Source organism: Tamandua tetradactyla, chromosome 22 (assembly GCF_023851605.1).
Source record: "Tamandua tetradactyla isolate mTamTet1 chromosome 22, mTamTet1.pri, whole genome shotgun sequence".
Lineage (NCBI taxonomy): Eukaryota > Metazoa > Chordata > Mammalia > Pilosa > Myrmecophagidae > Tamandua > Tamandua tetradactyla.
Window position 1 is genome coordinate 19,201,525 of NC_135348.1, and position 13,071 is coordinate 19,214,595.

The following is a 13,071-nucleotide window of genomic DNA, read 5'->3' on the forward strand; positions in this document are numbered from 1 at the left end:
GGAAAAGCCAATCATCAAAATTTTATGGTAGGGGTTCTAAGTAGACAAAAACATTTGAAAAAGTAGAATAAAGTTGGAGGACTCACAGTTTGTGATTCTAAAACTTATTATAAAGCCACAGTAATTAAGATAGCATGGTGTAGTAGTTAGATTCAGGCGTCAACTTGGCTAGGTGAAGGTGCCTAGTTCTATTGCTGTAGACATAAGCCAATGGCATGTGAGCCTCATCTGTTGTTGATTACATTTGCAGTCAGCTAGGAGGCATGCCTGCTGCAGTGAATGATGTTTGATTTAATTGGCTGGTGTTTAAATGAGAAAGCTCAATGTAGCACAGCTCAAACAGCTCAGCATACCTCATCTTAGCACTCGCAGCTCAGCCCAGGCCTTTGGGGATGCAGAAAGAAATCACCCCAGAGAAAGTTGTTGGAATTCAGAGGCCTGGAGAGAAGGCCAGCAGAGATCACCCTGTACCTTCCCACATAAGACAGAACCTCAGTTGAAAGTTAGCTGCCTTTCCTCTAAAGAACCATACATTAACTAAATAAATCCCCTTTTATTGAAAGCCAATCCATCTCTGGTGTGTTGCATTCCAGCAGCTAGCAAACTAGAACAAAAACATGGTACTGCACAAGGACAGATGTATAGATCCAAATAATCTAATTGAGAGTTATCAAATCAATCCTCATGTTTATGGCCTAAAATTTTGCCCAGGGGGACAAAAACCACTGATCTAAGAAAGAGTAGTCTCTTCAACTAAGGTCTGGGAAAATTGAATTTCCATATGCAAAGGAATGAAGGTGGACACCTACCTAACACTAACACTATGTATAAAAATTAACTGAAAGTGGATCAAAGAACTAAATATAAAAACCAGAAATATAAAATACCTAAAAGAAAATGTAAGGAAGCATCTTCTGGACTTTGTGTAGAGCCACATTTTCTCAGATTTTTATACCCAAAACACAAACAACAGTAGAAAAAACAGATACTTTTGACCTCATCAGAATTAAATACTTTTGTGCGTTAAAGAATTTTAGTATGAAATTAAAATGACAACTTAAACTACGGAATAAAATATTTGGAAACCACATATCTGATAAGCTTTTAATAACAAGAAAAAAAAGAAATCCTTCAATTTAACAACAAAAAGAAACAACCCAACTTAAAAATGGGCAAAATCTTGACTAGACAGTTCTCTAAAGAAGATACAACATTGGCCAAAAAAGCATATGAAAAGCCAATCAATATCAGTAGTCATTAGGGAAATGCAAATTAAAACCACAATGAGATACCAATATATATCCACTATAATGACTGCTATTTAAAAAATGGACAATTACAAGTGTTGGAGAGGATACAGAGAAACAGGAAGACTCATTTTTTGTTGCTAGGAATACAAAATGGTGCAGCTGCAATGTAAGACAGTTCTGCTGTTCCTCAGAAAGTCAGGTATAGAATTACCATATGAGCCAGGAATCGCACTTCTAAGTATATGCCCAAAAGATGTGAAAATAGGAACCTGAACAGACATTGGCACGTCACTGTTAACAGCTGCATTATCCACATTTGCCAAAAGATGGAAACCGAAATGTCCATCAACCAATGAATGGATAAGTAAAATGTGAAATATACACACAGTATGGAATATTACTTCACAGTGAAAAAGAATGAAGTTTTGATATACATGTCAACATAGATGAACCTTGAAAACATCATGTTGCGTGAAAGAAGCCAGGCACAGAAGGAAAACTATTGTATGGTCTCACTGATAAGAAATAATTAAAATAAGCAAACTCATACTGTCACTTATGTTACGGTGAATATAGTATAGATTATCTTGAATATAGGTTATCTTGGAATGGTGTGAGGGTAGGAAATAGAGAGTTAAAGCTTAAAATGTATAGAGTTCCTATTTAAACAATGGAAACATTTTGGTAATAGATGGTGGTGATGGTAGTGCAACATTGTGAGTGTAATTAACAGCATTAAACTATATATTTGAATGTGGCGTAAAGGGTAGGAATGTTATGTCATAAATATGTTACTAGAATTTTTTTTTTAATTAATGGAACTGCACCACACAAACAGTGACAAAAATGTGCTTTAATAAATTGTAACAAATATTCCACACCCATGCAAGGTGTTAATAATAGGGTGGTATATGGGAACCCTGTATTTTAGGATGCATGATTTTTTTTATTAGCTCACAACTTCTCTACAAAACAAAAAATATCCAAATATATATATATATATAGATATATAGATATAGTCTTACCATTTTTCCTGGTTTAGTGGGAAAAAATAATCAATGATGTGCTTTGCCCTGCAAATGTATTCAACAATTAGCAAGAATGAGAAAAGGGCAGACATTTCTTTTGTTGCCCACACTCTCAGGATCTAATTGTTTTGCGCATTAATTTAATCCTTATGCAATCCACACGAAGTAGATATAATTGACTCCATTTTGCAAATAAACAGACAAACTTTTAGAGGTTAAGAGACACATGCAAGTTCATGGAGGCAGTAGTGTTCGAGTCCTGAATTTAAAATCTCTCCTCTTTTTCTTACACTATCTGGTCTCACAAGGCAAATGAGTTCATCTATAAAGGAGACACACTCTCCAAAAGAAAAAGTAGGTGGCTTAGAAGGAATATATACCAATATAAAGGAAGAAAAACCCTTTAGAAAATAAAAATGCAAGGCACACACATGCTTGGTTCATCTGATTCAAGAAATGTGAAAAATAAATACCTATATTCATATAAAAATCCTAGAAGTTTGCCTCACCTTCAGTGATTTGGGTGACAGGGTGGAATTCAAATTGGTAAGAAACAATATGAAACAAACCTCTATATAGGTACATATTTGATGGTGTAGTCATTGTATACTTCTTTCAAATATAATAAAACAACTTTCAAATAACATTGTTTTGTATTTTCCCCATATCACTAAGCCTTGATCTAAAGCAGTAAAATAAATAACTTGGTAGACGAAGCTTAAGTAAGATTTGCACACTTTTTTATAGTTGAGCAAGGTTTACAGAAAAATATACACCTTTCTGGAAAAGAGAAGCATTAAATAAGTTTAAACCAGAGAAAACCAAAAACATTAAAACATAGCCTGAAGGATCAATGCATTGTGTTATTTAAATATTAGCACAGATGCACTCTTGAATGTGAAGCATTAAAATTTAAGTTGTTTATCTCTCAGACAGATTTAATTTAATATCATGCAAGACAAATAGACCTAACTTATCCTGGTAATGTGGTGCTGAATCAACTGCAGCCACTGCCTGTTAAAAGAGAAAAAAAAAGAAAAGAATGCAATAATCATTTGCGTGTGTGTCTGAAAAACAAAGAATATTTAAAGTATTCATGAATTAGTTTTTTAATTGCTTGTGATTGATAACCTAAAATATGCAGGTCTCTTTAGTCTTTGCTGTAATGGACCAATTTTCTGTTTCTTCTAGAATAGCTTAGCTGACATGACAACCAAGGTCAAGTGATTCTGTTTTATTTTGACCATCCTGTTTCAACAGCAATGTTGTGTTTAGTGAATGCTGCCTTTAATAAAACTAAAAATAAAAAAAAAAAGCTAATATGGATTTTTTCCACCATATCTAATCCACAGGCACATCTGCAATGCCAGCCATAAACTAAGGAATCAGTAGAAGTCTTGGGAATGAATTGAATATGGCTTTTGCTGTTCCACATTGGAGGCCCACACTGAACCATTTACAAGGCCTTCTTCTAGTTTCTGGATGCTTTTTGAATGTATAATTCTAATTTCTGGATGTTTCTTGAATGTATAATATGTATATATTCATATGATCCCTAGATTAGATTAACATAGACAATTTACACAAATACTTTGAGTATTTTTACTCATTAAATCAATTAAAGCCTTCAAAAGAGTCAAATTGTTAGAGATGATTTTAGTATCACTGTTTCCCCTAATGCAATAAGATGCATCTTATTGCAACTGCTTACAAGGTTCTTCCTGGCAAGCTGGCTTATAGATAAAAATCATAGCGTGCGTGGAAGGATACCTCCTTTCTCTTCCTATGTTTAAAAGTAATACAGCTCTATCTGATTGCCATGTTTTATGAGGGTCCAGAGGTTTGAGAAACAAGCCTTGTCTTTCAAATAAATCTCTTATCTCGATCTGTATCCAAGGCTGAGGACTGCTGCACAGGCTGATGCCTAATGCACAGTATCACAATCTCTAAAATTGAAGTCTTTTAAAGGTTTGCCCACACCCTCCGTGAGATAAGAATTGGCAGTGTTAAATTCATAGATGACCATTAAGGTAGTAATCCCCAAACACTACGTTTCTAAGCAACCTTTATTAAAGTAGGTTGATGTTTGCTATACTTGAGCTAGTCTGCCAAATCAAATGCCCTGCCTCTTATAGTGGTCAAAATGCCATGCCAGAGGGAGGAATCAAACTTTTTTTTAATTAGGGAAGTTGCACATTTGCAGAAAGATCATACAGAAAATAAACCTTGCTTTGTTTCGTTGTTTTACTTAAATATAGGTTATAGCATAAGAGAAAGTACTGCATGCAAAAGATTCTCATTTCCAATTCCCATAAATAAGTTCATATTCAGAAGAATTAAATAACCTTTTTCTTATATCTCAGCTCGCTGGATTACCAGTGGCAAATAGTGATCATAAAATTATACCGTACTTTTGAAAACCCAGATGCAGTAATTGCCTCAATAAATCTTACTCGGGTCAGAAAAATTCCTCTCCAAGAAAATATACTTTTTCTCTTGTCTATACACTTTTCCTTTCTAAAAGATATTCTGGGCTACAATTGTAGCTTCTCAGGTTAATAGAGCACCAATTTATTTTCAGCTTAGCTCATGCCTTCTTCACATATAAACCAACATATTAACAATATTTTCTTAAAAGACATTGGTCAATTACTCAGATTCCATAAGTGACATTGTTTGAAAACTCCTTTATCTCAGAAGAAATTGCAGGTTGTCTTTGATTTTGCCCTTAGGGACCAACTGAAGAATTCTGGAGATTGAGGACACCTAAAGCTGAAGGGCCACATTATTGACAGAATTGGCTGTTTGTCAACATCAGATATTGAAGGGGCATTTAAGATTTCTATTGAAAAGTTTTCCTTTTACAATGTGGTAGAATCCCCAGCATTATAGAAAGCTTCATGATGACAGGTTTACTCATCCTAGCACAACATTACGTACAAGGTATCTTCTCTATCTAAGTTTTATTAAACAGAGTTAAATTAAATTGTGTGAACTTTAAAAACATCCTAAATGGATCCCAAGCAATAAGGCACCAACCAAACTTTCTAATGATCAATGTGAACAATATATACCATGCTTAGTCTTTCAGAAGCCTGAATGATCTTTTTAAAGTATTTGGTTAAGCTTTGACAATTATGGATTTCTCAATGGCACTAATAAAATTAACAGAAAAGTACTAATGGCATTGCTTATATTAGATTGGTATATCTGTGTGTGTGTTTCTATTCTTCATCAATGATATAACAGCAGAAGATGTTTTAACAGAAATTAGCTAGTGACCCTGAATATGATTCCAATTCTGGCTTCTCCACTGATTAAAAAAAAACTTACTGTTTATTGAAATAACAATAGCATGCCTCAGAGTCATAGGGGTAAATGAGAAAATGTATGGAAATTTTGTAGTAAACTGGCTAGCACATAACAGATTTAAGAAATGTTTACTGACCTCTACTTAACCACATCTGAAGATGGAAGAATTATTGGACAGATTTTTAATCCCATTCTCCATAGAAAAATCAAGGCCCAGTCTTTAAAAACTAAAGATCTAGACCATGAAAGAATTTTGTGGCTTTTCCAAAAGAATTTTCTTCCACAAAATTAAGATACAGGTGGGCATAAATCCCATTCATTCTCCCAAAGAAATGTCTTTAGTTTTACTCAGAGGAGACATATTAAAATCTCCCATTTCTTTCTGAAGTCTTATTCCCATTGAGTTGGTGAACTTGTCATCCATATATAAAGAAGACTCACTTGCAAAGAGAATGAAAAAATGGTTCCCTTCTCTAATCAGGGACTCACCTCTGTTATCCTCCCTGGTATCATCAGCCATCAGGACTCTGGCTCCCTAGCAACCATGCCTTTCTGTATCAGACAGCTTATTTGGAACAATCTTCACTGGAGAAAAGGTAGCAGAAAACAGCCCACTTCAAAATAAAAAGAAAGCATGGAATATCCGTGAAAATAAGTACAATCATTGTTTCCTTCGGATGCTAAGCCATTCTCTCTGTATAACATTAACAAAAAAATAAAATTAAAAAGGCATAAATGTGTCAGACAGCTCAATTTACATGTATGTCCATGGTAAGTACTTTGCTCCAAATCTTATGCTAAAAGAATATAGTTAGAAAACATAATGTCACAGTCCTATAAGAAGGAACAATTCTGTTCAAACTAGAAAGTTCTAAAAATCAATAGAGCGGTTGGGCAACAGTGGCCCAGTGGCTGAGTTCTCACCTGCCATGCCAGAGAATCGGTTAGATTCCCGAAGCCTGCCTATGCAAAAAAAAAAAAAAAAAAAGAAAAGAAAAGAAAAAAAGCAGCAATAGAGCAAATAAGAGTATTGTGTTACTAAACACAATTATGATGCAGCAGTCTGTACTTTGATAATGCAAAGTATTATCAGCCCTGCTGCCTCTGGGTGAGGTAATTTCTATATTGAGTAGGTTCTTAGCACCAAAGGTCTGACAGAACATAGGAGAGTTTAAGCAAACAATTCACTTTATTTTAAATGGTTTACTACTCTCCTCAAGAACACTATGTCCCTCGTGGCCTCATTTTATGGCCCATCCACCTGATGAGCAGTTTGCTGACAAATTCACGCCTTGTCAGTGCCCGACTAGCCCACAGGCCTACATCCATCTCCTCACTTAGAAGCCAACATTTCTCCAGCCAAAAGAGATGATTGCAAATAGTCAAACAGAATATTCCGATTGCCATCAGAACAGCCTACATTTATATGCAGATGAAGGAGGTACAAAAAAACCTATTTACAGAAATGATTGATATTTTAAAGCAGGAAATATATCATGTGGGGCCAAACAATCTGAAGATTCTATTTCCCATAAAGTTTACAAATTTGTTTTCTTTTCCAAATCTATCCAAATCGATCAGCACTGCAAAAATGCTTTTACTAATAGGGGTATTTGAAACATGATATGTCTTTTATACATATCACTTCATGGTAGGAATTATTTCTCCATAACCAAGAATACTTTCCTCAGCCAACCTAAAGTAGAAAGTCAGGTTTCAAGAATATCCAGTTAATTTAGCTCAACATGCAACTTCTGGAAAGTTAAGATGAAAAAAACCAGAGCACTTAAATACTCTGAATCTGAAATAGTTTCAATCTCTACTGTCCTTTCATCACACAGTCACTACCAAGAAGGAGGACTGGGAACCTCAGTTAAGTGCAACTAGCATCATTGGAAAGAGAGATTTGACCAGAAAAAAAATTCCCACAGATGGAAAAAAAAATCCAATCAATTGTTTGTGTATCTCCAATTCTTGAGAGATTGAGTATATGTAGAACAAAGATATATTTAGACAAGGATCCTTTTTACAAAGGTATCAGAAAAAGAAAGGGTAAGTGTCATTTACAAAGCTTATTTTAATGTGCTTTTTCTGAACATCAAAAGTAACAAATGACATTTTAATCATGGCAGAATTTATATTCCAAACATAATACCGATAATAAAATAAAAGAAATTGAGAAGGAAAGAAATGTATAAGGCAAACCATATAGTATATTGGGAAAAAAAACAAAAAAACACAAATTTCTACCCTGGTAATCATCACTCCTGGTTTGGTTCTGCATTTAACTAGCTGTATGGTGGGGAGCCTTTGGGAAAACTGAGTCATAGACTTTCAACCTTATAAGTGAAAGATGAAGAGGGCACTAATCCCATGAGATGCACTCTACCTTCAGGTGGCTAGAGGAGCTCTTCCTCTCTGCTCCTGATCACCTTCAGAACTTCAGTTGTGGCATCTCCTGTAGCCCCATCTCGGTCCTCTGTCCAAGTCAAGTATCTGAAGGTCACACGACACACCAAATCTTCTCATACCATGCCTGGATTTTATGCTCCATATTTAACAGCTTATAAAAATCACAATGGATTTGCGGAAATAAGACACACACACACACACACACACACACACACACACATCTGTTCCTTAACATCCTGATCTGGGTGAACTACAGAGAATCAGCAAATGATGATAATCTGTTCATTTCCCCTAAATATCGCTGTAGTTCCACTTAGCTATAGAGACTGCATTTGGGATAATTCACCCCCCATTTCACTTTTCTTAACAGGAAAATGACCAAAAGGTAGAAGTGATTTAAGAGGTTAATTTTTTAAGCATTTAAAAAAATTATTTCTAAGTCTATTCTTCAGTAACCATAAACGGGTTTTTAAAAGATTAAAATATATAATTAACAGAAAAAAATTCAAGTTGCCTCCTATCTATCGCAGAACTGAATCAGATTACTTGGATTTGGTCAAGATTTCTGCTTGATTAACATTTTATGATTCACTTAAAACATTATGGAAATTGTAGTGCATCACAGTGTCAAGCCGGATTTGATCTGTTAACTTTATATTGTATCTGACAAATCATAATTTGGTTTGTTTTCATTTCTGTAGTATTTAGCTAAATTTAAAAAAAGGATATAAACTATGATTAAAGACTTGTTATCAAAGAGTTATCATTATGTTGTTTATAAGCCTATTTATCAAAAGCCTGTAATCCCATTCTCTAGCTTTTAAGGAAAAGAGGCAACTATCTCAGTTAATTACTGTTTCATTGCTAGTACCCAGCACAAGCACAGTTAAGTGTTCAATGTTCTGAAGTAATTGGCAAGGACTTAGAAGAACCAGGAAATAAAAATTTACACTAACAACTTAAGCTAACTGTCAAAATGAAAATAAATACAAGAATTTTGTGATTACCCCACACTGAAAGAAAAGGAACCATTGACAATAAGCAAAATCCAACACAGGTCCAACTAAACTGTGATCATTTCGAGACATCCCAATAATGCATTTTAAAAAGCCTCCTTTAATCACTGTGACGCATATCTGAGATGGAAATAACTATGTCAACAAAGGGCCACAATAAATAACAACTCTTTATATGCCTTCAGTTTCTCTAAAATAAATGCTGGTAAAACAGAGATATCTCTCCATAGATGTAGCAAAATGCCTCAAGACATTACTGGCCATACAACTTGGAAAAACCGTTACTCTTATATATTGAAAGAACCCTCAAAATATGGCATGTTATTTGAGTGCTGGTATCTTACGGGAAGACGCTTTTACCTATGTAATGACCAAGGACGCATGCACCAAAAAAATGAAACATCATAGCTCATTGGTGCTGCTCTAAATACTATACTTTTAGCTTGGTTGCTTGAAATTATCAAATAGATCATATACTTCCCAGAACAGAGGTGGTTTTTTTTTTTTTTCTTCCCATCTTTAACCACAGGAAATCATAAAAACGTTGCTAGTTGAACCCACTGAGGTGGAGGTCAGTAATAAAGTGAAACAGATGCTTTGCAGTGAGGGAAGGACGGTGCTAAGGCAATAGGTATTTACAGGGCAAACACGGCAGCGAGTTCACTGTACTGTTGCATTCTTGACAGTGGCTCTGTGGTACTATCATACATGACAAAATCCGACGAAGCAACAGTAGCAGAGAATTCATCATCTTAATTTTATATTTTCTTTATTTGAATATACATCAATAGTATATTATACTCCTAACCCTTAATCCTATCCACAACTCCTTTACTTTCCTCCAATCCCAGGGATATGCTGGAACTGTCCAGTACCAGACTTAATAAGGGCCAGGAGTTCTTGAAGATCTCAACCCATTCTGCCTTTCCAGGCTCATCTCACACCCCTGACCCATCCTGCCCCCACATGCCCCAACCCCCCATCACAGTGAGCTGCTCCCCATCTGCAAGCCTGTACTGTCCTCCATCGACGTCCATACCTTCTCTCCTCCAGGAACACTCTAGCTGATTAAAATCTGCTCATCCGAGGCCCAGCTCAGTTGCCATCTCCTCTATGAAGCCCCCTCCCACGTCCAGTTACTCCTCATAAAAAGCTGTTTAGACTCCAGACAGATAGATTTGAAAAACCCAGTCTGCCGCCTCCTAAGGGGTATTACGGGGCAAACTCTTTTTTTTCATTTGTAAAAAGAGAATAACAGTCTCTCATTGTTAGCTGTCTCTCTGTGTCATCATTACATCTTTAGCACAGTGTCTGGCATGAAATTAAGCATCCATAAACGGCTGCTGTAATTATTATTACCTATTCTCCCAGAATACTTTGTTCATCTTTCTAAAGTAGTGTCTATCAGATTATGTAATAATTGTTTACCTGTCCATCTCCTCAACAAGATAAATTCTGCTCAGCTTTGGATATGCAGTGACCAGAAGGGTGCATAGTATGTGTTCCTGGCACATAGTATGTGACCAGTATGTGGATGTTTAATTAATATATGAGCAGTGAAGCAATCAATCATCCAATAGCCATATTTCACACTCCTCATATTAGTGATTTAAAAAATCTTCTACTGAAGATTCCGAATATGGCTTTTTCTTATCCACAGCTAAATGGATGAAATGGAAATAGCAGAGAATGGCTCTATAGTATAGTGCTGAAGAAATCAGTGGCACTATGTAGGTCTGAAAGTAGAGAAAGCAGGGCTCTAAATAGAAAGGAACAAAAAAGATCTGACTTGAGGAAACTGGGTCTTACCAAATAATAAGTCAGACAGTCAGCAAACACAAAAGGTTCATTTTTCATGGAAGACAAGTTCCAATCAAAAATTGCAAACTGAAGGGAGCAAACCACCATAGAAAAGAATCAGCTGATACAACAAATAGCATAATTCACAACCCAAGGGTTACTAATAATAAGCAACCTCAGATTATCTCAACTGTTCAGGGAAATAAAGAAAATGATATAATTTATAAAGCAAAACAGGAGAAGAAGATTTAAAAAGAAACTACACAGAAATCCTAAAAATGAAAAGTACAATCAGTTAAATAAAAAGAAAATAGTTGATAGATTAAATAAATAATAGACAGGGCACAATAAGGAAAGAATTAGTGAATTGTAAGGTGATGTAAGAAAGAAAATGGCCTGACTCGTACCAATTCAATATGTAGGAAGACACTCAGAACCACAGAGATGCTGAAAGTAAATTAAATATGTAATAAATTGCTTAGTTCGACTCTTTTCTAACACTGTATAACACTACATATCCAACACAGCAAAGTTATTTACTTTATTTTGGACAGAATTATCTGAATGATCCTAGTGGCTAACATTTCTATGAAATAACTATATGTCTTAACCTAACAGTATAAATAAATAAACTTCACAGAGAGTAAGAAGTGATACAAAATTATTTCCAAATCAGGGAAGCGTTCATGGTTGAGTCAGATTCTCCCAAAGGAATCCCATACACAGATCATAATTTAGAAACTTCAGGCAACCATATATATAATTTCTAACTTTGTGGTTTTATTCAATTTTTGAATAAAACATGATTAAACATAATCCTGACATTTTATATTGGAGCAATTTAAAAACACAACATGATAAAAGAATGATTTTTATTTCCCTCCTTAGTCACACAATTACTAAAATTTGTGACTAATCATAACGTGGCATCCACGATTTTCTTCCTTTGAGAGAAAGAGAGGGGTGTACAATCTGTTCACAGTCATTGAGTCTTTCATTCTAGGTCAAGATCCTAGTATGATTTCATGTTTTCAGGCAGAGGTTCCATGTACAACTTGTGGATGGGGTACCAAATATATAACAAAAACATATTGATAGCAGCTCAAGAACGAGTATGAACTTAATTCTCAAAAGCAACTTCTTAAGAACACAGGTTGAATCAAAACATCAAAATAACACAGAGAGGGACAGAAAGATCCAAGACAAAGATGAAGGGGAATCTGATTCCAGTCTTTTTCACACAGATATTAGAAACATCTTTCATATGAATGTGAAGTTAGAGAGAAAATAGACAGGTGACATCATCTAACATCAGTTGTAAAAGGAACTAATGGGAAAGGCTTTCCAAGACCTTAGTAAATATGAAGAAACAGTAACAAGAATAACTCCTTGCCTTTAGTTAGCATGGTTACAAATGCAACGTTTTTTGTCACCTCTACTTCCCTGTAAATGTACTTGTTCATTTTCACCACTTTATAGGGCAAGATACAGAAGCCTGGTGGTGAAGAGACTTCCTTCGCATTGGCCTGTGAGTAGAACAAATAGCTTCTTTCCACTGCACCACAAATGGGGTTGTTTGGAAGTAGCCCTTGCTTTTTTCGTAGGTGGGGAGGGGAGAGAAGCTGTTGATGGGACAGGAAAATGGTTTTGTCATAGGAGTTCCCAGCAGGAGCTAAGAGAGTCTCAGCAGCTCTGTGCCCAGAACTGAACTCACTGCCTCCTGCCAATGTCCAGCATCCTCCCAGCTGTTCAAGCTCCTTCCCTCTCCCTCCCAAGCTAGAGCCAAACCTCCTAAATACCTCCCAATCCTTCTCTCCACCCCAGTGACTTCCATAAGCTCTTGCCTGGATTATATTAGCCTCCTAAATGGTGTCCTGGCCTGCAGACTTGACCTCTCCAATCTGTTCTTTGCCGGCAGTGACAATTTTCCTGAAACCACATCTGATCAGGTCTGCAGCATGCTATGCCCCCTTCGGTTATTCTCAGTGATTTCGTACAGTATCCAACTTCCTAAGCGGTTTATAAAGCCCTTTTTTTCTGGCCCCTCCTTACCTCTCTAGTCTCATCATGCACAGCCTGCCCCCTTGCTCACTGGACCCCAATCAGTCACTTTAGCCCTGTTCCCTTTATCACACATGATTTTCCACTCTTAGGAAGCTTGTGTGTGCTGTCCTTAATAGCAGGAACACTCTTCCTTTCCTCAGTCCTTATACTAAACTCTATACACCCATAAATCTCATCTTAGATATTGTT

General features: G+C 35.9%; 1 protein-coding gene across 5 annotated transcripts in view; it reads left to right on the forward strand.

Annotated features, from left to right (window-relative positions):
* LOC143666059 (uncharacterized) overlaps positions 1-13,071 on the forward strand; it is an 80,705-nt gene that overhangs the window by 21,547 nt on the left and 46,087 nt on the right. For 2 of the 5 annotated variants that reach the window (XR_013167342.1, XR_013167345.1), the window contains 4 exons: positions 3,631-3,773; positions 5,011-5,221; positions 7,432-7,642; positions 12,298-12,346. Coding sequence is in view for 2 of the 5 variants with exons in the window: in XM_077139580.1 (XP_076995695.1) it covers positions 12,298-12,346 (49 nt within the window). In the remaining 3 variants the exon portion in view is untranslated. The remainder of the gene's footprint in view (positions 1-3,630; positions 3,774-5,010; positions 5,222-7,431; positions 7,643-12,297; positions 12,347-13,071) is intronic. The other 3 variants (XM_077139580.1, XM_077139581.1, XR_013167343.1) reach the window with 2 other exon arrangements.